The following is a 24,868-nucleotide window of genomic DNA, read 5'->3' on the forward strand; positions in this document are numbered from 1 at the left end:
AGTGTCACCTTAACTAGAAACCTCAGAGTGGAAAACTGTGAAAAGTAAAACATTTGCTTTCTTATGATAAATATAAATGCTAGTCCCTCAGACTAGGCTACTGGATTGATTTTCTTGAATGATAATTTTTATTGGTTTCCAAATCATTCACTGATGTTTTAAATGTAAGTCCTGTAATGCTATCTCCACAGTTAGTTCACAAGACACATTGTTCTTTATTAGGTCTTTTTCAAAAATGGAAGAATTTCATTTTCCCTAAGACTGTATTCATTAGACAGATGGTCATTGAGAAAATGTGTTAGATCCTGGGGGTATAGCGGTGAGTAAAAACACTGGGGGACTTCCCTGGTGGTCCAGTCACTGAGATTCCAATCTCCCAGTGCAGGGAGTCTGGGTTTGATTCCTGGTCAGGGAACTAGATCCCACATGCCGAAACTAAGACCCGGTGCAAATAAAAAACAAACAAAAAGAACAGGTGGGGGTTCCATCCCTGGATGTTCTTCTGGACAATATATCATATTCTTATCACCTTCTCAAAGTTTCCTTAGAGAAAAGCATTGAAATATTATATGGGCACTTAGACTGTAAGAAACAGACCCAAGGTCAGCGTCCTGAATCTAGCCATGCTTTTATTTGGTTCAGGTGACTCCGTCTCGTTCCCCAAACAAACCTGGGCTAGCCTGAAAATGCTTTGATAAAGGCACTGATTTGATCCCCTGTCGCCCTATGAGATGCATAGAATTGAAATCCCACCACAATATCTTTTTGTCTCATTCACTTCTACATATGAATTTATGTGAATGAAAATGATCTAAATAAAGGAACAACGGCAGTAGGCAGTAATAGACTTTAATATTCAATATTCTTTATGGTATCACTTTCACACATTGCTGGTTATTACTATTTCTTAGGATAGAGTAAGCTTCTAAAGCAATTAGATAAAAAAAAATCTTATCACAAGTGCTGTGCTGTCTTTGTAATACCAGTGAAAAGCCTTTTGTACTGTCAGGATTTAACTAAAGAATTATATGAAGACAGAGAGCTCATTTCAGCTTCCCATAAGTCTTAAGACATGATTTTGCTGCTGTTGTACTTATATTATATATTACCTTTGGAGAAACATCTCCCTGAATTACCGAGAGGGTATGTGTAAATTATGTTACCGTAAATATTGATGTAACCAGAGCTTGTCTTGTCATGCATGAACCTCAAACCAGAATAATGTGCTAAGTTCCTTCCTTCTGGGTCTATCCGTCAGCTGTGTAGTCCAGCCTTGGACAGTATCACAGAACTTTATTTCACTGACTCATCTTTAAATCAAGGGTTTGCATACTTAATTTCAAGCTAAAGAAGATGAAAATTTGCCAAAAGCTCGACTTTTGTGCTTTGTCACATCTTTCCCTGCCCTCTCTTATATGTGGGAAGTGCTGTATGTTATCTCAATATGTTTTCTTTAAAAATTAGCAACTCTGGGGAATTTCCTAGGAGTCTTGTGATTAAGATTCAGGGCTTCCAAAGCAGGCGGTGCAGGTTTGATCTCTGGTCAGGGAACTAAGATCCCACATTCTGTGTGGTATGGCCAAAAAAAAAAAAAAAAAAATTGGCAACTCTTTGCACTAGGTACATCTTCCCCTGCAGTTCTGTGTTCTTTGTGTCCATACAGCACATTTGAGACATTTTCTAAAAGATGTTTCTCAGTCTCTTCCTCTTGACTTCTCAGGAGTCTGTGAATGCTGCCTTGTTCTTGAATCCTTTCCTGTCAGTTCTCTCCGTTTTTCTCCTACTTCAGTCTGGCCCTTCTGTTTCCTCTAAGGTTGCTCTCTTCTGCCTGTTCCTTTATTGGCTAGTATTCTTCAGGGCATTTCCTAGGCTGTGTCTTCTGCACACGCTCCCTGGGAGACCTTTATTCCCTGGTGTTCGGGTACTGCGTTCGTTGTGATGAATCCTGTGATCATGTTACCATCTCAGGGCCCTACTCTAGTTCCAGATCCCCCTCTTCAGTGGAGACGTCTACTGGTGTGTCTCTGAGGCACCTATGCTTTTTTCTCCTTGAGTTCCTCTTCGAGTTCTTCATCGACCTTTGTCCTTCCTCAAAGAAATAGCTGCACTGGTTCTTCAATTGTAGAAGCTGGAAATCTGGGGTGACTCTGACCTCTCAGCTGCCTTTCTTGTCTCTGTCACCTCCTCTTCTGGAATCTCTCCTCCCCACTCTCCTGCATCCCCTGCAGTTGCCCCGTCACCTAGCAGGGCTCTGTGTTGCAGCTCCCTGGAGGATTTCCCCCTCTACCTGTTTTGTGTACACTGCAGTAAAGCCCGTCTTCCCTCAAAGCAAGCTGATCCTGTTCTATATATCAAAAACTGTAAAATACTTTGGGATGAATTGAACAATGCAGGTAGTCTCTGTACTCGTAATTCTATAAAACATTGCTGAAGAATTAAGTTAGATCGAAATTAGTAGAGTGATACATGATTAGACGATTCAGTATCATTGAAGTATCAGTTTTCTCAAATTGGCCTATAGATTTAATAAGCTCTTGTTAATCATCCAAGCAAGCATTTTTATAGCTATGAATGAGCTGATATCAATTGGGATTATTAATTTTTTATACTGTTACTAATATTATTAACATTATTTAATTTATATGAAAATCTAGAACTGGGAAAACTAGGGTGAAAATATCATTGGTTGCTTTTGAGCAAGTTGGGACTGAGTGGGAAATAATAGGGAGGAATTTAATAAGGTAATGGGAACGCCCTTTATCCAAAGAGAGGTGTATGTTACATGAATTTATCAATTTGTCAAAACTCACTGAACTGACCAAGGGCTACTTTAAAATGAATTCTCTCTCTCAGTTTAATCCTCTTAGAATTAGAAAGCTATGTTAGAACAGAAAGGAGCCAAAGGTATCATTTATGATTCTCTTTATGTGTGAAGAAATAAACACAGGGAGGTCAAATGATGTGCTTAATGCCAGCAAGTGATTTAAGAAATTGAGAAGCAAGGTGTCCATCCCTTAGGCACGTGAGAGGGTCTGATGCCGTGTGCTTTGTTTGGGCAGTTAATACTCTGGCTGTGTTGGGAAGTGTGGACAGTAACCCTGAGTCAGGTAGGCCTTCTGTTCCGCGTCTGCCATATCCAGGCTTACTTTACACTCTGGTCCTTGCTCTCAACCACATGGAGACGTGAAGGACATTAGCAATGGTTCTTCGTAAAAGCAGAACCCGGAATTGCGCCCTGAAACTCTGATCACTCTTCTCCAAAGTTAAACCCTGTCTTTTTATCCACTGTTTTGTGTTAACTTGTCTTTGGATAGTAGTATTGAGTTGGCCAAGAAGTTTGTTTGGGTTTTTCTTTTAGGTGGTATGGAAAACCTGAATGAACTTTTTGACCAAACCAGTACTTTCTACAGTGTGTGATTTTTAATCTTGATCAACTTTCTTTTACTTCTAGTGTTGTGCTGCGTCCTCAGCTTTAAGGGCCTGCTTCCACATGGCCTATATATATGATATCTCTAAACCATTTTAAGGAAACTCTTGAGTCATTCACTCAGAAATGAATTTATTCATCCAATTATTCACCCAGTGCCTGCTTTGTGCCAGGAATTGGGGATAAAATAGAATAAGCTTATAAAGACTGAAATATCAGATAATGAGATCGTGCCAATTACTAACTCGGACCCAGTTTTAGGCTTGCTGAAGGGGATTAGGGCAGTATCTGTGCCAGCTTTTCACTGTTTATAGTTGAGATGGTGGGATACATTCTCTTTATGGGAAAGACATGATTTGACCTGCTAATACACACTTACAACAACATGAGATTTTACAAAGCCATATAGATTTTGTATTCGTTTTTAAAAAGAAACCAATCTTTTACCTTTTCCCAGGAAGAGTAGGCCAAGTGTATAATATAAAGCATATTCATTGGACAATATCCAGCTTTTTGTTATTAAATAGAACTTATTATTTTCTGATTATAAAAGCCACATATGATCATTTGAATATCTTTTTTAAGAGAATGCTGTATTTCCATTGTTTTTAGGTATGGGGTAATTCCCAATGTTTATGCCTTCGTAAATGAAGTTCTGATAAATATTGATTTGCATGAATCTTTGTTATTCACTTAGCTTCTTCTTTGTGAGGATAGCAACTGGAAAATGAAATAAATGGACTGGTCAAAGAGTATAGGATATTTCTTGGCCCATGATGTGCACTTGCACATTCCTTTGGGAAAAGACTGTATCACTTCATGCTGATCTCCAGTATAGGTTTTCTTGTTGCAGCCTAGGGCTGAATTCTCTTTAATGGGTGAAAAGGCGTTCCTATTTTCCTAGCACTGGAGTTGATGGGGTCCCAAACTTCTGCTCCTACTTGGGACTGAATTCTGTTGCATGGAAGAACATTTTTTTTGCAGCTGAAAAGACAAAGTGAAAATTTCAGTCCTTTTCTTTTGGTGTCCTCTTCGAATTAAGCTTAATTTGATCAGGTTTTCATATAAGGAAAATATATGGTCTGCCTGGGAGCAGACCATATTGCAGGAAGGCCACTCACTCTTCTAGGACCACCTTACTTGGAGTGGCCACTCCCACACTCCGATGTGATACATTCTCCTTTCTTAAACTCTTTTGCTTGCAACAACAAAAAGAATCATCAAAAGATTTAAAACAAAGCTCTATACTCCAATCATTTTTTAAAAAGAAATTAAAAGGCATTGTATCTTCTGTTAAATATTTATGTAGGAGGCCATTGATGTCTTCATTTAAATCTGTCTTTTGAGATGCAAATTAGACACAGTTAGGAGGTGGGGAGGTGCAGATGCTTTCCCAGGAAAGTGCTCAAGTATGACTTTCCTAATGAACAGGCATCTTATTGTTTTTCTCTGGAAAGCCTGCATATAGTATTCTTTAAATGGAATTTTTATTTGACTTTATAAAATTCTTAAATAGCCTCTTGGGATATTTAGGGGTTTCTCATAAAGGTGCTTTATAAAGAGTTTATCCTCTAAAAAATTGCAGTTATGTAGTTCAATTAAATGTATTTGTTAAGCAAACTCAAGGATGTGTTGTCTGTCTTATGATAAAATTAATTATTGTGTAGGATACAGGTTTTCCATGTTGAGACTTGTATAGTGAGTCTCTTTAACATATGTGCTCATTAAAAATACTCATGTATGTCTATTTTTAAAGACATCAGATATTTGCTGTGTTTATTTTTGTTTTTACCCCCCAGAGTCTCTTGGAATTATGGCATCGTGTCCTTTCAGAAAATATTCTTTTATTTTTTTATATCCGAGACCTTGAGTATTTAATTTTCTTTTCAGTAAAGCTGTCGGTTGTAATCTGCAATTAAAAAGAAAAACTAATAAAACAAATCCTCATTTCACAATTTAAACCTTATTGAGTCTAATTCACCAGCACTGCACGTTTATTATTCTCCTGCAGTTTGACGTGCCTCCAGTTGTAATTGTGTTGACCCTTCAATGCATTAAATCTCCCCAGTGCTTATCAAACTGGGCGAGATAAGTCTACAATTCGGAACTTCATTAAATATCTCATTTATATTAAACAGATGATAGCTTCTAACAGAAATAAGAATTTGTTCCAATGGAGAAGCCACAGTTGTGGTTTCCTCCGTGTTTGGAATGTGCCGTGTTTGCTCTGCTGTGCTGAAGCCCCTGCCTCCCTGCTGCCCCCGCTACCTAAGTCTCCCTGCCTCTGGCTGTGGGCCTTTGCCGAGGCATCAGGAGGGGTTAACCTTGGAGCCCCCACTGGGAGGATTTGTATTTATGTCTTCTGTTCCCTATTGTTTCATGGCCTTACTAGCAAACGTTTCTCTCTCCTATTATTTTATGAAGTTCATAACTTATAAGGCACAGCTGTTATGCCACTCACTTTTTTAATTCTTGGTGATGGGAATCAACCTATATTCTCCACTTATCTAGCAGATTGTATGTTTGTGAAATAGGCATCTTTGCCTGCTTCATTAGAATACTTGATCTTTACTTCTGTATTGTCAATGTCCTATATAGCTTTTTGTTGTTGTTTTTAAGCCTTTATTGAATTTGTGACAGTATTACTTCTGTTTTATGTTTTGGATTTTTTTGGCCATGAGGCATGTGAGATCTTAGTTCCCCAACCAGGGATTGAACCCAAACCCCCTGCATTGGAAGGCAAAATCTTAACCACTGGGCCACCAGGGAGGTCCCTATCCTATATGGTTTATTTTCTCTCATACTTAGGATCATAATGAGAGAATAGGATGTTTGTTTCTAATTTCAGCAGAAAAAATGGAGGCTCAGTGTGTTGTTGAAGACACCTGAGCTAACAAGTGGCCTTTAGGTCTTAGAGTGTAGGTGGTCATTCTCCCCTGCACATGCATCATGGTGTGCTAATGGTTAGCTGTGTTTACACACTCTAAGTGTAAAAAGCAGAGTTAAATTTCAGCTTCCATTCTGGTAATGATAAAGCATGTGTTGCACAGGGCAGCATGTCATAAAGAATTCTGAATTAAACCATAACTTAAATTGACTTCAACAGATACTTAACCGTCAAACTGAAAAAATAAGCAACAAATAAGTTTGGAAAAAAGCCTTTAATACACATATTTTTCCTCTAGTGCTTGAAACCTGACAGAACTTCATGGGAGGCACAGTGTAAAGTGGCATAGAAAGTTGGTCATTAGGCAGAGCTGTCATCACAAATTATTTTGGTACAGGGTGAAAAGTTCTAGTTCATTTGGTACTCAGTTGGACGCAGGCCTTGGGCAAGTTGTTATAATCCCCCCATGCTGCTCCTGGGCCTCCGCTTCTGACTTTGCCTTTCTCCATCTTCCTCTACAGCTCAAGTCACCTGGGAGCCCCTCTGGACCCGAGCTGCCCATTGAAACGGTGCTGGATGAGAGAGAGCGAAGGATTTCCCACTCCCTCTACAGCGGACTCGAGGGTCTTGATGAATCACCCACAAGAAATGCTGCGCTCAGTAGGATAATGGGTGAGTCAGGTACAACCCTGTTGGTCCCATCTTATTTTTATGCTTTTACTGGTTCACGGAGAGGTTATTAATGTAAAGGAGTCCTGTGTTTTCAAGAGGAAAAGGAACAGGTTCGTTATAATCATTCAGGAAGTGTTAATGCCAAGAGAGGCAATCAATACATTGATTTTGTTAAGTGAGGTTTAGATCCTATAACACGTGGGAAAGGAGAAAAAGAAGGGGATCACACAGAAGGGCTTTCCAGTGATCAAGATATTCTTAGTGTGTCTGAGATGTTAAATGAAGCTGTGTTTTGTTTTTTGTTTTTTTTTTAATCAAAATTTAGAGGTTTATGGCAAGATTTCAAAGTCATATTTTTATAATAGCACTGTTTACAGGGAGAGGAAAAAATACGTAGATATGTGTATATGAAGTATTCACATTTTGTGGTTGTTATGGACTAAAGTGTTACCCTGTTTTAATTACATCTCGACTTTTACAAAGGCTTCATTTGAAAATCCTGAAACTAGTGTTTTGCGTCCTTTGTTTGCATTCAGCACCATTCTGTCTGCGTGGCCCCCAGTGGGTAATGAGGTTATTAGCACTTGCTCTGCAGCCTTTCAGCTCTCTGCTAACAGATCCGGTTAATAAAGACTTGCTCTGCCACCGGAGTGGTTGGATTTACTGAGTTGCTCATCTTGGGATTAGCTTGTGAGAGTTGTCAAATTTAAAATGTAAGAAGCTGTTTTGATTAAAATAGCACGTGACCTAAAATGCTTTGATTGCTGGTGTGTTTTGCAAGCCTCTAATACAAAGTACAAGCCTAAATTTCACTCCATTCGCAGCACATTTAATGGAGATTGAATACAGTCCATATCTCCACTAGGAAGCTTCACTGGGACAGGAATGTGTTTCCTTCATCAGTGTATGTTTATGGAAAGCCTGCTGTTGGCAAGACACTGTATTTACTTTTGCTGTAGATGCAAAGAGGAGTGAGAAACAGTCTGCCTTCAAAGAACTTTCTACCGGGCATGATCAGAAAAATACGTGAACATGACTAGTAGAATTTTCTGTTATTCTTCCTCTAATCCTTCCAGCTTTCTTATTTGGATATACTGCTAAATTCCCCATTTCTTATTTTATTACATGTAGAATAAAGACATGCCAGCTCTCTGGTTTAATTTTGTCAACATTTTTGTTTGATCTTCTTGGTGTAGTGTGAGCAGGGGAAGAATGCCAAAGGTATTGCATACCTGTCAGACAACAAGCATTGCACATGGTGTGTTAGATTAGCCTTCATTTATTAAAAAATCACTCTCCTCACTACTGTGAGGTTTTCCCTACTTTCCCAGTTTTGGTGTGTCACTTGATCTTCATTAAACACTTTTTTTATTGTTGAAAATTCAGACCTCTTAAGAGAGAAAGAGAGTATATGTGTCCCTGGATCTGTATGCATACAAAGTGATTCGCTGTAATTTCCCCTTTATTATAGGAACATAGGACTTGCCATACTGAATCAGACCATTGGTCCACCAGTTCCTGTAACCTGCATCCTGCCTCCAATCCCTGATGCTTCAGAGGAAGGCGAAAAACTAAAACTAAAAAACAAACCAAAAGCCCCATATTCACCTAGTGACTTTTGGAAATGCTGTATATATGGGTTGAGGATTCCTTCTTTTTCTTTGGTCTTGTGCCCTGATTTTGTTAGTAATGTCCTCATTAGTCCTAAGTTTCCTTTAGAGTTGACATTGTTTTCCTTTCCCTCTGCTGGAGATGTAATGGACTTTAAAATTCCAGATGGTTCTGCTGGGGTAGTAACCTCCCTTTCAGCTCTGTGCTTTGTAATGTATTGTGGGTTCTGTTTTGGGCTGGGGGTGACAGACTCCTTTTATGGTAGGCCAAACTGATATTGTATGATTTGGGTATTTTAAGATATTTTTTAACAAGTTGTACTGGAAACTAGGAGTCTCATATATTTTACTCTGAGAAATGTGTGTGCTGAATTTGATTTTTTATCTTGAGTTTTAAAAATTTGATAATTCTTCAGTCTTTGTCAGTCCCTATTTGAGCATCATTGACCCTAAGAAACAAACAGTATTCATAATGTCACTTCCCACTTAGAGTTAGAAATCTTGCAAAAAATAGTGTCTTTCAAAAAGATACCAAAGCAAGGTACCAAATATAAGAAATTAAAGCACTGAATTTCAGTTAAGCTAAACCAGTAACACCATCATTTACTAATGGGCGCAGTATCTGGGTGCATGAAAATTTCTCAGACAGATCTTGTTTGGTTGGTGGTTGCCTTCTATCCATTTAACCCCTGTTTGGACACCATTGGAGGTGGTGGTATCTGCTTCATGATCTGCTATGATTCAGATAGAACTTTGTATTGAAATTCCAGATGACTACATTAAGAAATGATAAATATCATGTGGACAGGGTAAATTTTCACATAGAATATTCCTCCTGTGGAACTCTAGGTCCAAAAGGAGCTTTGAAGCTGACTCATTTCTATGGGAACATAACCCAGGAGAGAAGCTTCCAAAAAATAGACCAAAAAAGGGAGCAATTCTAGAGTTGGGAACATGTCAGATGTCACCAGTCACACTTTCCCACTTAACAAATAAAAGAGCTAAGCCCCAAGATCCCATGATGGTTTTAGTTTTATTTTGTTCTTGGCTATTTCCTCTTTCTAAAAATAGCCCTCTCTGGGGATTAGTGGGATCACATAGTAAGTGTTAGTGACATTTAACCTTTATTAACATCCATTTTGAAGTATCCACATTTTCAAGCAACTGGCATTACACAGTCTACAGACTCTTCCATTCTGGCCAACACTATGATTTAAATCAAAGAAGTTGTTTCAGAAGAAACCGTCTTACAAACCCTGTGCCCAGCCTACTTAACATCTCTTCAGGGGAATTTTGGACTAAAGAAATTAAGTGACAGGTCGGAAGCCCCAGAATTCTGGGTTTCTGAACCAGAGTTATGATGTATATTTTTCTGAGTCATGAATCCCGTGTTTGGAACCTGAGTCATCTCCTCAGCTTTTGGTGAGGTCAGCCAGACTTGCAAACAAAGGCAAGAGTTCTCCAGGTATCTTCTGTATTGGCTGACTCTTCACTATCATGGATTTCCAAGGAGTGATCTTGCACACTCATCAAAGAGAAATCTGTATGGAGTCTACGTAGGATTTCTTCCTTTTAAAAGCCTTAAAAGTATTTTACAAGTCCTGGACTGTCTTAACTACTACTACTAGTAACAATAGCAGTAATAGGTGCAGCTAATTTCACCAACATGTGCACTTCATAGGGCACCATCACACGCTGACATTTGGGAGCATGGAGCCTAACATGTTTTCCAACATTTTTTATCTGAAGAATTTTTCTGTTTAAAGCACAACTGAAATCTGTTGACTCCGTTTTCAAATGTAATTCAGTAGTTTTTATATTCATATACTTGTGGTGAGTTTAAAAAGTAACTTTGTTTAGAGTAGTATGAACTTGTTAGAAATTAAACATAGAGAAATGGAACATTAATGTTGCTTTCTATTGTGAGTCAAATCACTGGCAAAGTTTTCATTGGTTTCTAGTGTCATGCATGGTACTGCCTTCTATGTAAATGTACCAATGAATAAATGTTTGGTAAAGTCATTCCGTATCTCATTGTTTCACTCTGCTACAGTTTAAATCTTAGCTTGTTTTTTAACTAGTTGTGGAAAGAGGAAAGTTCATTCACTGAAAACCAGATCAAAGGCTTCTAAAGTCAGCCCTCAAAGGGTTCACATTCAGGATGTGCCACGTACCTGCAAACTAGGTAGAGTTTGGTAGAATATGTAGTTTGATAACTTATTTATTACCCCCAATATATTCCTGAAGTTGGATCCCAAAACAATATTCTGACAAGTTTGTTATTGTTGCAAAGTGGAAAATTGATGGAAAAATATGTATTCTCAAGTCTTTTGAAATACTAACCTCCAGAATCACGGGTGAGAGAAAAAAAGCTGAGTCCTTGTTTTCCTGTTAATAGGGACACTTTGTCCTGTTTATTTAGGTATAAAGTTTTGGATCACTTAAGGAACAATATTTCTACTCTAAACAGCATGAAAAAGGATTGTCACATGCAGAACCATTCTGTACTTCATATTGCTTGCTAGACTGCCTCTCAGAATATATTGCATACAAGTTCTCATTTTTATGTTTAGAAATTAGTTCGCTATCATTACACCATAATGGTTTCTTCCAATAAATTTTGCCTGTGTGAGGACATGACATTTAAAGCTGTGACCTGGCAGTGGTGTGCTATTAGGGATAACTTGTGTTTTTTCACTGTCTACATTTTTTTTGTGGGGGGAGTGTGTCTTGAGTAGGAAATATTTCTTTGGGTAATAGTGCTGCGATGTCCAACCTTATTTATGAATGATATTTCATTGAATAGATTTCTGTCTTTCTGTACTAATATCCTAAAACTGGAGTGGGCATAAGTGAGTCATTTGAATTCAGGAAAAGGAAACAGTGAAGTATTAAATTCGACTCCCATTTTTATTACGAACATTCATAAAAAGTTGCTAGTTTTCACAGTTTGTCAAAATGGATGTGTTTCAAATCAGAATTGAATATTTTTCTTGATAATTTGCTGAGGAGAGATTCCAGTGAACATATAGTATTTCTGTAATAGTCTTGGTGCTAAGTAATGAATTCATTGGAAATTTCTAGCAATTGTGATTTGGGTTGTCCTGAAAAACTCTCTATCAACTTTGTGTTTGTGCCTTTGTTTAAATGTCTAGAACAATAATATATATTTAAGTCCTTCAAGTCTATATGTATGCCATCCTCTAATTTCCAAAATGGTGTTAAAACAAGAATTATTATGTACACACTCTTATGAGTGTTTAAAAATGAGATCTTAAGACAGATATTAAAGTGTTATGAACTGTCTTCACATTGCTGTTGTGCTGGTTTTAAAAGTAATTTATCACAGAGGACAAGGACACCCTTTTAAAACAGTGATAGGATTTGGAAAGGGCAGCAGTCCTGTTTATTTGCCTGGGAAACAGGAGAGCTGATTTCACAGAGTGGATGTTAGACTTACAAGGAGGGTGTTTCCATCCTCCTGTAAGGTGACAGGCAGTGTGTCCATTTTCCTTGCTCTGTTGGAAGAGCCAGACCAGCGTGACCACATCACACTGTGATGAATGTGTCTCTGAGGACAGCCTTTCTCAAGATATTCATGTGAACTGAAGCCTCGCCCATGAGTTCTTGCTCAGAGGAAATACGGCACAAGGTTTGAGGAGGAAGCCAGGAGAGCTGTAGGTGTCTTGGGGCTGGAAGATGGCAGCATTTGGACCCCAGCTTTATCTATAAGGATTCAGGCCCTTGAATCATAATTTTATCCTAAGAAAGATAAACACCTCCCAAGCTGATCGGTGATCTTGGGCATATTTTCCTGAAAGAAAGTGATCAATGTGGACAGTTCTGGGTCTTTTCTTACCAAGAACACCATATCCTAATTGAATAAATCAGAATTCACAAGCTCCTGTGTCTTGGCCTGAAAGACCTCCCGGCAATGAGATCCTAATCTTTTCTCTTTAAGATCACTCCTGCTGTTTCCCCACAAGGTCCCGATTCTGCGTGCACTTGTCTCTGAAGTGTCACTGGAGTGTACTGTGGGCTTTTCTCCATCGTGCATTTAGAGATGCTGTTGCTGATGTCTGTAATGAATGTCATCATTTCTTCTAGCAGAATAAATCATAGTCATCGTTCAGAACCCCTCTCAGATGTTGACTTTTGCTGTGATTTCCAGCATCCTCTGCCTTCAGCTACCAGCACTGGAGAACGGCAGGGCACTTGCGGGACATCTCTCACAGCACCAGTCAATTACCACTGTATCTGGTCTGTCTCCTTCTGCAGGCTGTGAGCCATTGAGAGACAGAGATTGTCTTTCTTACAGATCTGCTAGGTGGTAGGTGCCCAGTGAGTGAATGAATGAGTGAGTGAGTGATGTAAGTCTGCAGGGCTTCCCTCCAAATTTCCTGGTAAAAATTTTCAAGACAACTTTAACGACTTAGAATCCACGTGGCATTTTCATGTTAGAAGTCATTCTAGAGATCAACTCTGGCCTTAGGAAGCATAAAACTGGAGACATGGAATACCACACCCAGAGCTCCATAGCATCAGAGGAAGGAATAGACCAGAGGTCTCCAGTGGACATCTATTTATAAAAAATAAATTTTCTTAATTCTATTTTGTTCTACCAGGTTGAGACATTTTGGAAATTCAGACTTTTTGTGATGTAGCAAAGTATTAACATTAATGCATCTCACCCTTAGATGGATGTCTAGAATGTCTCTTTTGTTTTTCCATTGGTCAGGTAAATACCAGCTGTCCCCCACGGTGAATATGCCCCAGGATGACACTGTCATTATTGAGGATGACAGGTTGCCAGTGCTTCCACCACATCTCTCTGACCAGTCATCTTCCAGCTCCCATGATGATGTAGGATTTGTGACGACAGATGCTGGCACATGGGCCAAGGTTGGCATCAGCGACTCTGCAGACTGGTAAGAACACTTCAGGGCTGGAAAACATTGGGTAATTGCAATCACACTTGATTTTATGTTTAAATATTCTGTCATTGAGCTCAGTGAAATGGGTGTATTTTATAGCTAAGTTCTGTTTTCATGATTTTAATACTCATAATTATCACTCTGAACAAAAGTTTTCCCTCAACCTCATAAACCTGCCCAAATGTGTTAGCCTTTCCAGGTCTATGGTTAGGAATTGAACCAAACCAACAAGAAAACTCTCACTAACTCTGAAATCCTACGCATTTGTTAAGTTTCATTTTTAATTATTTTGTGCTAAGTCACTTCAGTCGCGTCCGACTCTGTGTGACCCGATGAACCATAGGCAGCAAGGCTCCTCTGTCGATGGGATTCTCCAGGAAAGAATACAGGAGTGGGTTGCCATGCCCTCCTCCAGGGGATCTTCTCAATGCAGGGATTGAACCTGTGTCTCTTACGTCTCCTGCATTGGCAGTCAACTTCTATACCACTAGCACCTCCTGGGAAGCCCTTTGATTATTTTAGATCTGTGTTAATTTGATGAATTGTTTTTCTATTTGATAAATAAATTCTAAGCAAATCCCTAATGGTGACTGAGAATTTGTAACAGTTAGATGACTTTGGCCAAATGAATAGTTGTTATGTTTTGGGAGTGGAGAAGAGGCTTTTATAGGTTTTCTTTTTAGAGTGTTGTGACTGTTCTAGTCTTTATACTTACTTCTTTTATTATTATTATTATTATTATTATTATTATTATTATTATTATTTTGGCCTCGTGGTGCTGCATGTGGGATCTTAGTTCCTTTGCCAAGGATCAAACCTTCGCCTCCTGCATCCACTGGACCACTAGGGAAATCCCTATACTTGTCTAACATCATGACTTCTGGGGCAGTAGAATCCTACTTTTTCTCCTTTTTTTAAAATAGAAGAAAATCTTTGATATTATTGAGTCAGTGGGTAGCACAGAAATGAGGATGTGCCTAGTAATTTATATACATCAATAAGCAAAAGATCATCCCTCCTAGGGATGACCATGGAAGGCTGTAGTGATAATTAACACAAACCATGTGAAGCATTATACCTGAATTTTCTTACTGCCCTTTCTATGGTGTCTTTTATGAATCTATCAGCAAAATGATATCTCATTGTTGTGGCTTTGAGCTACACTCAAGTCCGCGTGATAATAGCTTATCCTTGAATGAGTTTTTTGGTTCAGCATAGAGAAAGAACCGTCATATAAAAAAGAAACCCACCACTTGAAATCCTCAGATGCTATCTCATTTACTGCTGCATTTTATGTCTTTTACTGAATGTGAAAGTGATGACAAAGTAAGGATTAGATAGTTGCAATATTCATCATAGGTACCAAAGCCTTTAAGTCGACACTGTGATGAGGAATTATGAAGGCAGCCATAGGAATAGATCTGTTTGGGGCCTTAAGAAGCTCTGTATTGGTGAAAATAAATGAATAACGAACAGGGCTGGAGTGTGGCATTAATATCCCTAAGGGGATTCATAAAATGGTGAGGACATTTTGCTGTGGGGAATGTGCAGGGGTTGGAAAAGAACATGAATGAAGGGTTATCCAAACAAGAAAGGCAGCTGCTCTGAATCACAGCAGAAAACGTAAGCTTTTCCAGCCTGACAGTATCTCCCTAATCCTTGATGAAAATGTTATGAAAACAAAAGGGCAATAAGGCAGGATTAATAACTGGAATTTTAATAACTTTGGGGGGGGACCAGGATATGGTTACATTCTTTAAAGAATCAGCTGTCAGTCCTGCAGACTAAGTTGCTAAGTATGCTAGTGTATTGTTTCTTGAGTCTGAAATTAGTTTACTAGGTATATTGATAGGGCAGAATTAATTATGGTTTAAGAATATTTAGTTATTTTAAGATGACAAACTCATTTGACATTTTCAATTGTGTGTGTTTACCGTTCGCTGCACAATTATGGAAGGTTAAATATGTCAAATGGCTAAACTTTGCATTTCTTCACTGACATAATATACTTTTATTCAATCCATGAATTGATTTAGGAAACATAACAGACAATGTTTGTAAGGTGAAAAAGGTAAAAACAGCATATTCTACTCTTCTTTTTTTTTTAAAAACAGCATATTCTAATCTTAGTGACAATGTAATTTCAGAGAACAGAAAATTAGTTTAAAAATTAGTTTAAAAATATGTGGTTTTCAGCAACAATAATTTACACACCTTTGAAAAACCATTAACCAATAATTTCTATTAAAAATATATTGCACATTTGCTCTGTCTGCAAATTTGATGCCTACTTGGAGTTCAGGTTTAGTGTATTTCACGTGATATGGAAAAGGGTTGATGAGCATATGCAAAATGGTTAGAGAGATCAACTTCCAGTATTTAAAAGAATTACTCTTTGTTTGCTGTTGTAAAATTAGATCATAGTTTTTATGATATGGGTTTTAAATTTTCACTTCTAGGGCTGTGTTTCCGAATTGGGGTGTATGTACCCTGAAAATTATAAGCATAGTATGGTAAGCTTAGATACTACTTATAGATACTACTATAGAAATAATACATAAATAATATATGCAGTATATATTTATATAAAAGCAGTCTATATTTATATGAATAATATATGCTAGAGCTGTGCATACATATGGGTATATATATGTATATACACACATATGTCCCAAGCAGAGTAGGATGTGAAGGGACACCTGAGGTTTCAAGATGAACATGACACTGCTTCTTCCTGGAACATCAAATTTACTCAAAGTTTTATAGGAGAAATATGGCACATTAAAAATGAAAAGATTTTATATAGGATGCAAAAAAATAACATGAATTAGGATATAACAGAAGTTGTTTTTGCTTTGGACTGAAGACCTAGTCACTGTGGGATGCTCTTTGCTTGGCCTCTGGGTTAGAAGAAGGGTGGACAAGCTAGGTGCCCAGGGTAGTACTGATGTAAGGTCTCACTCGGATATGGCCCCTAAACTTGCTGGACCCTGAGATTAGAACTGCCTTATATCCTGAGTTCCAGGCACCTGTCTTGCCTCCTCCTTGGACCCGGCTCTCTGTGTGGTGGAAAAGATGAAGAAGGACTTTTCAGTTCCTTTTTAAGGCTTTGGTTGGTTTTTAAAGACCCTATTCCTGTTATCATAATTTGCACTGCATCGATAATTTGAGTTGGCAAGTATTTGTTGGGTGATAATAACTCATCTTGTATAGCGGTTTACAGTTGACAGAGTGCTTTCCCCTTGGGTCCTTGAATTCTCTTAGTGGCCCTGACTGGGCCTTACTGGTGAGTGGGGCCATTCTTCTCTTCCTGGAGCCAATGAAGACATAGGGACCCAAAGCATTCAAGCCACGTCATTTGATGGGAATCACTACCTTGATGTCTTTCTTGTCATAATTTTTGGTTTAGGTCATTTCATGCACCATAAATTGCAGCTAAATTTCTGCTGCGTATCCAAACCAAATCACTACCTTTTTATTAATATGCATAGTCTTTCTCATAGGGCCAATATGGGATTAGAGAAGCTGGTTTCCATGGAGGCATAAGGAGGACTTGTATAGTGAAAGGTGACATGGTGGCCACCACCACATTCTAAGGGGTCCACTGAGCTGTGGAGGGACGTTCTTCTACCTGACCACATATGCAAGTGGCTCCACCCTCAGATGGGAGAGCTCTCTATTTATTCAATGTGCTCAGCATAGACAAAAACCAGTTTTTTCTGGCAGCTTGGCTCACAACACCTGGTGGTGCTTCTGACACTGTCCCCAGGGTTCTGCTAGGAGGACCGATTCCCCTGCCGCTTATATCACAAAGACACCTGATACTGTATCCTGTCACCGCTGATCTGCCCTGTGCTTCATCTTCTCTGCTGGAGCTACTGTGCTGGTGTCACATGAATCCAATGCCATCCAGCCTTAATCCTGGAATACCGTTCACTCTCTCTCCTACCCATCCCCAGAGTCTGCTTTCTGCTTCTGCTTTGGTATTTTTCTTAGGGAATAGAGATCTTTTCTTATTTATTACCTTGACTTTGGTATCCAGCACAATGTCTCCATCTGAATAGGTTCTAATTATGATTTGTTGAGTTGATTTCTTCTCAGTTGATTAAGTGTTGCAGTGAAACCACATCCTCATAAAACAACATGCCATACTCTGTGCTCTACAGTAGGACCTAGTTGTTTACCCAGTCTATCATTAATATTTTGTGTCTGCTAATCCCAAACTCCCAGTCTACCCTTCCTCCATCTCCTCTCCCCCTTGGCAACCACAAATCTGCAGAACATACCCTTTTTAACACTTCTATTCCGTTGCAGTACATGTAGTCACTTATTTGCTGCCAGTATTTGTATTAATAGATGAAGGTTTTCCTCAAATATTCAGTCTTTCTCACATGGAGAAGGAATTGCTCTAAGCGTAAATTAATATCATGTTTTTCCATTGCCTCCTACACAACCACAGTTTTTTTGATGGACTATATTTGTACTCTTTAAATATTTCTGAGGAACATGCACACACACACACGTTCATACACACAGGTGTAGATGAACTTTGCTGACTGGCATGTCTCCTATTTTCAGTAAATGTTTTTGTTTCTCTTTCCTCTTCACACCAGCTCTTTGAGTCCAGATGTCGATCCAGTTCTTGCTTTTCAACGAGAAGGATTTGGACGTCAGAGTATGTCAGAAAAACGCACAAAGCAATTTTCAGATGCCAGTCAATTGGATTTCGTTAAAACGCGAAAATCAAAAAGCATGGATTTAGGTAGTGAGTACAATCTCCATGAATCTTTATCTAAATAAGGTTTAGATGCTTTCGGATGAAAACTGATGATCCCAAACACATGTCTGTTTACTGTGAGCAATAAAGAAAATAAATGTGAAATGAGGCAATTTGGCAAAAATTAGTTTTTCTTGAAGTTTGAGATAACTACATTTCTCCTAAGTGGCATGTTTACATCATGTGCAATATGTTAATATATATGTTTTCTGATGAGAAAAGAAACAAACACATGTGCATATCATGCTCTGTTCATGTATATTTATTTGAAAAAATGAAATGTTTTAATGCGTTAGCTGTTTAAAACCAATTTCATTGGTCTTATGATTTGGTTGGTTGTGGGGATTCTTGAAGTAGAAGAAAAAGTTTTGGAGAGAAACCATTATCTCAATCCATGTCTAGAGTTTGGTTACTTCATGATATTTTCCTTCCATCACTGTCCTTTAAAGTTTATTTAATGAAAACTCTTCTGTGTTGATAATTAAGGCCTTTAATTGGAATCATAATTTGAGAGCATATTTATTGTAGAAAGTATTTGGAAGCAAATGAGAGAAGGAAAATAATCCTAGTTGTTCAATCACATACCAATCAGGTAGTGTCTCGTTTTAAATCCAAATCCACCAAAAACCAAAACAAACAAAAAAATTAATTAATTAATTAATTATATCCATGCACTGATTGAATGATTAGAAAACACTTTCTTAATCAACTGTAACGTATTTACGCTGTTGTCTGGTGGCTGTTTTTACTTTGAGACTAAAAGCATTAATTTATCCCATGCATAAATGAAAATTGGGCGATGATGACTTGCCTGGCTAATGATGATATGCTAACATATCAGTAACACACATGTCATGAAATGAGATGACTGGCATTGCATGGAGACACGGCTTTCCCCCCTTTTTTGATTATGTTTGCTTGATGTTTCATATTATTTGCATGAAATATTATTTAAGAATTATCACCTAACTGGAAAGATCTGGGAATGGTTGAAGCATGTTGGGCTGTGGGACTAACTGGGCTAACCATTATACATTTACCTTTTAACAGTAGCTGACGAGACTAAACTCAATACAGTGGATGACCAGAAAGCAGGTAAGAATGGACACTAAGACTGTTTCCATAGAAACTGTGGTCCAAGGAGTTTATCATAATTATAGAGCTGCCAATCTTATGGCTGTAAACATAAATATTCCAGGCTGCCATGGATGTTTTCATTTTAGGAAATCAAATTGTACAAGGAAAGGAAAATTTTCTTTGAGCAGAAATTTATCAATGTAGTATATACTAAGTGGAAATATAATTTAGTGCTTCAGAAATGCTAACACAGCCCAGATTCTCTTAATTATATTTGTGTAGGAATGTTTTGTCACATCACAGTTAAGAAAAAATCAAAATCATGAAAGCATGATCTCTTAGGGTTGATTCTTTAAGTTTCAAAGTCATCTATCTGATGCTTAGCTTAACATCCAAAAAATGATTGTCAAAAGGTGATTTTGGTTAGGAGGATAACAGTGCATATATAAATATTTTCACTGAAGGACAGCGTTCAATATAGCTCTCATTAGTCACTCAGAAAACCTTAGTTCTTTTGGTAATGCAGGCTTTAGTTCCTTGCTACATAGCATTGAATTAGGCTATATGTTGCTTCTGTATCTTAACTTTGTGAACATGCTTGAAAAGCTTTTTGTTTTGTTTTTAACTATTTAGGACTTGCTGCTAAAATGCTACCTAAATCCTTCTGTAGAAATAATGGATTATGTTGACCTGGGTTTTACATCATAGGTTTTACTTTATATGTTATCTTACAACAGTAATCAGAGGAAATATCTTTATATGTAATTAAAGTCATGTGCTTTGTACAGTTGAGCATTTTGATTTATTATTATAGGTTTGGAATAGAGTTTTAATTATTGTAGATCCAGTATGATGTAGTTATACCACTTAGCGCTAATTAGCTTCAATTCACCTTTTTAACCTGCAATAGTAATTAGTTTAAGGCTTCTTGAAAAGTGTGTATCCCATATACATATGTAAAGATAACTGTGGACATGCCTGGAGTTATCACATTCTGTAAAGATAGATTGTAAAAGCTGCATCCAATAAATCACTGGATTAACTGTAGCGCAAGGCAATTAACAATAGCCTCAGGCCTTATTAAGTAGTTATTTCTTTTATCAAACATAAAATTCATTGGAATTCTGGAGCAGGACTAAAGAAAAACATTATTTGATAGTTTACATATGTAAATTAGTAATTAGTTTTTGGAGTTAATAGTATTCAGTGCTTTTCAAGAAGTAACCATTGTCCAATTTAATGTTTATAAAAACCAAATTGAGCTGCTCAGGTTAAAGAACATGATTTTATATAATATGCCAGTTGGTTAAGTGAAGAAAATAGTTAATTTAACCAAATCACTGTTGCTAACAGGAAAAGAACAATTTATTGTGATTAAGAAATAATAATAATATCCAGATGTCAACTGAAAACATTAAATACCTTTTATGGTGAGTAGGCAGATTTTATCATCTAATTGAATCATCTGCTTTTATAGTGTTTAAAATGTTAGTTAGCTCCTAGATAAAAAGAGCATTTTAAAAATATTATGTGCACTCTGTTTTACTGAATTAAACTGGAAAAACTTAGGACCAAAATTATGACATAAAGGTAGAAGTATTTGCTGGTCTATTGATTTTAAATCTACAATGAATAAAATATCTCCACTGGATTCTTCCCATCCTCCAGTATTAGACAGTGAACAGACTTTATTATTTTCCTTTCTTCACTTCGCTTGAATTGCTAAGATTATCATGATTTTACAGTTTAGTCCAAAGGTTTTTAGTAGAGTCACAGTGGCATTTTAGTGTAGATTGTCTGTCTAGCCATAAGCCTTTCATAATGAAAATTGAATTCCATTTCCCTTTGCCCTTGCAAAAGACATCCTCTTCTTTTTTTTCTGGCAAAAGAGGTATTAGTAGATAAGAGTAGAAAAAGAGACCTAAAGAAAATAGGATCATTATGATTTCCTCTTTTATTCTTGGATTTAGGAATCCTGTATGATAGTTTGGGAGTAAATTTATTTTCTACAGGAAAAGAGAATGGGAATAAGAGAATTGGGTTTCTAGCAACTTAATCTTTGAATATAAAAATAGCATCCTAATGACTTAATAGATTTACATAAAGAGCTTCAAAATATTATTTAAAAATTAAAGACATTGATTTTGTGTGTGTGTAAATAAAATTAATCTTTTGCCTATACCTTGTATAGGGAAAGACATTTTCAACTTTTATGATAAGCTTATGTTGTAAATCCCAGTGACCCACATTTAGTAATCTTACTAATATATTAACGAACTCTTTTGTTAAAGTGTCTGATGAGTATACCACCTTACATGAGTGAAACCTGTGTTTTAGATCAGGAGTCAGCAAGCTCTTTCTGTAAAGAACCAGGGAGTAAATATTATAGATCTTTCAAACCAGACAGCCTCTGGAACAATTGCTTAATTCTGTTGTGATGTGAAGGCAGCCATGGAGAATATGGAGACAAATGGACCCAGGACTGTGTTCTAGTAAAATGTCCAGATTTGACCCATAGTTTGCTGATCCCTGTTATAGATACACAAATAATAGATGTTATGAAAAGTTTCAACTATGTATAAATAGACTGTAGTTTATTAATCTCCCTTATACCCAATACTCACCATATTTAATTATCAACATTTTGCCAAAATGTTATACTATGGTGTTAAGAACTAGAGAAAAGAGTAGTTAGGTAAGCTTCCAGTGATTTCTACAATATAATCTATTGCTTATTTTGTTACAATTTCACTTTTTTTTAATCTTAGATTTGCTTTGTGTTTATGTTTCTTCATAAATACATATATACAGATATATATGTATCAATATTTATATGTATGTAATATGTATATGTACATTTATTTGAATACTCATGCCATTTCTGAAATTAACTGTTAAAGTTTTTAGGGTGCTGAGTATATTAAATCAAGTCTCAGATAACTTTTTATATATAAATTATGTTTTAATGCTAATCTTTACTGGGAGCATATAAACATACATATCTTTATTGGAGATATATATATAGATATATGTGTGTATATATATAAATGCACACATAATTACACACACATACATACATATGTCCTTTATGAATCTAAGGAAACACCAGATGTTTGGCATATAAATATTGTTAGGACCTAAATGTAGCTAGTAAGTTATGAAAATTAATAGGCATGACTTATTCAGGAAAAGATCTTCCCAATGCTAATTCTTGAAAATGTGAAGGTAAATGTCCCTGCCCAGAAATCATCTTTTTCCATTCTCTTTGATTCTTTAATCTCTTACTTTTTCTTTAGCTCTTTTGAAAAAAATCATTTTCCTTCCTGTGACATGACTTTTATGGATATTTAAAACATGAACTTGTCAAACATTATAGTGCTATCAAGAGAAAAAGTAAGATTGATCGTCCTGGCAAGAAATATTCCTTGTGAATTTTTGTCATGAAATAATCAAATATAGACAAACCTGCATGGAGAAAGTTAAATAAATCATCTTTTTCTCTCAAGCACTCTAATTTATGGAATATTTTTTCTTCATTAGAATCATCTGTCTGCCTTCCTGCCTATGTTACCTTTTTAACATACTTGTTCTAACTTAAAACTGCTACCCCATTGTGAAGATTATGTGAAAGATGTCATGTAAATGAATCTTAAAAAGATAATTCTTGTTTTGACTCTCCCAATTTAATTTTTATTCTGTTTTATACTCTGAGCCATGGAACGACCATGTCAGAACTATTTGTCTTCTATGTGAAAACATATCAAAGTTACTCCTTAATTACTGATCCACATATGGGCTGATGGCCCCATGTAGAGATAAGATATCCATCTTGCCTCTCCTATCCCCTGCCTTTTTTTTTCTTTGTACCTGTCTTGTTAACAGTGTAAGTGAAGAACTAGTTCTGTAACCTGGGTTGCCCAGCTGGTGGTTGCAGGTATTTCAGTGATCTCGAAGTTAAACTCATCTATTTGAGTGCCAGGTCAAGCAATCATCAATGAAGTTGTCTTACCTGGTTAAAGAAATCCATTTAGATTGCCTTCTAAAGCTTGGTTACAAATCTTAAGTCTTCCTAGATCCTCAAGTCACCAAGCCACAATTTTAGTGCTCTGAATTCTTCTCTACTGAAAATTTCTTGGTAATTGTGATGTCTTCTTCCTTCTGTTCATCACCTGTTTCTCTTTGCTGACCTGGAGGCGTAAGTCCTCACGTGCAGTTCTGGCATCTTTCCTCCTTTACTTCTCTCTCTCTTGATAGTACTTATATAGTTTATTTCTATTCACATCTTGTATTGCTATTCAATACAAGAGAACCACCATTTTCCAGAAATAGGTTTCTACCTGGTGCTAGGGTGCCCAGTTGGTGACATGTGGTGTCTTGTGCTTTTCTCACTTGCTGAGTTGTCTGAACCTGTGCCATATGAGGATGACTTGATGAAACTTAGTGAGATAAAAGTTTCACTTCCATTGTAAATAACTGTAAACTGATAAAAAATGTTTTCAGCTAAGTTACAAAGTGTACTCTTGGTTGCTTCCCTTAGCCTTTTCATCATCCTGCTTTGCAGAATGATTTTCTGGCTTATTCTGGTTTTTCAGATTATTAACATAACTTGAAGCAAATGATTTGACAAAGATTTTATCTGTTGAGCTAAAAATGGAAACTAATAGCTTAAAATGTCTCCTAATGAGAATAGAGAAAATAGACCAAATTTAATACACATTTGGGAAAAGTTAAAATTAGTTACTGTCACTTTACATTTTATATCTTGCCACCCACGTTCCAGAAATTGACACTGAGCAAATAATTTGTCCCTGATATTTTCTACAATTCATAGATATTCAGTGATTTTCACCATTCATGTAATTTTCACCACTCATTCTAACATTTTGTTTTTGCCAACTTCCAAGGTTCCCCCAGCAGAGATGTGGGGCCTTCCCTGGGTCTGAAGAAGTCGAGCTCTTTAGAGAGTCTGCAGACAGCAGTTGCCGAGGTGACTTTGAATGGGGACATTCCTTTCCATCGCCCTAGGCCACGGATAATCCGAGGCAGGGGATGCAATGAGAGCTTCAGAGCTGCCATTGACAAGTCCTATGATAAACCTGCAGTGGATGATGACGACGAAGGCATGGAGACGTGTAAGTGTACAATGTCTGAAGGAATAGCCATGACAAGCTCTATATCTCTATAGTGAAGAAGTTCTTAAAGTGTGCTTCAGGGAACCCTCGGGGACCTCAGCATCCCTTTCGAGGGATCTAGGAGGTCTAAACTATTTTCATAATATGAAGAAGATGTTATTTACCATTTTTACTCTTATTTTCTCACAAATGTACAGTTGGTTTTTCTAGAGGCACCATGTCATGTGATATTGCAAGAGACTAAATGCAGAGCAGAAAGAAGCATCTTTTCAACTAGATATTAAAGAAACTTTCCATTCTTCTCAATAATTGTTTTTGGAAAATACAGGTTTCTTCTTCTTTTTTTTTTTTA

The 24,868-nt window shown here is 37.1% G+C and overlaps 1 protein-coding gene across 15 annotated transcripts in view; it reads left to right on the forward strand.

Moving 5' to 3' along the window:
• The window catches only part of PARD3 (par-3 family cell polarity regulator), a 557,182-nt gene that overhangs the window by 339,537 nt on the left and 192,777 nt on the right, over nt 1-24,868 (forward strand). For 8 of the 15 annotated variants that reach the window (XR_009690004.1, XM_061126148.1, XM_061126154.1 and 5 more), the window contains 5 exons: nt 6,836-6,986; nt 13,335-13,524; nt 18,144-18,295; nt 19,358-19,402; nt 24,289-24,516. Coding sequence is in view for 14 of the 15 variants with exons in the window: in XM_061126148.1 (XP_060982131.1) it covers nt 6,836-6,986; nt 13,335-13,524; nt 18,144-18,295; nt 19,358-19,402; nt 24,289-24,516 (766 nt within the window). In the remaining variant the exon portion in view is untranslated. The remainder of the gene's footprint in view (nt 1-6,835; nt 6,987-13,334; nt 13,525-18,143; nt 18,296-19,357; nt 19,403-24,288; nt 24,517-24,868) is intronic. The other 7 variants (XM_061126153.1, XM_061126155.1, XM_061126158.1 and 4 more) reach the window with 3 other exon arrangements.

The sequence above is a fragment of the Dama dama genome, chromosome 23 (assembly GCF_033118175.1).
Source record: "Dama dama isolate Ldn47 chromosome 23, ASM3311817v1, whole genome shotgun sequence".
NCBI classification, from domain to species: Eukaryota; Metazoa; Chordata; class Mammalia; order Artiodactyla; family Cervidae; genus Dama; species Dama dama.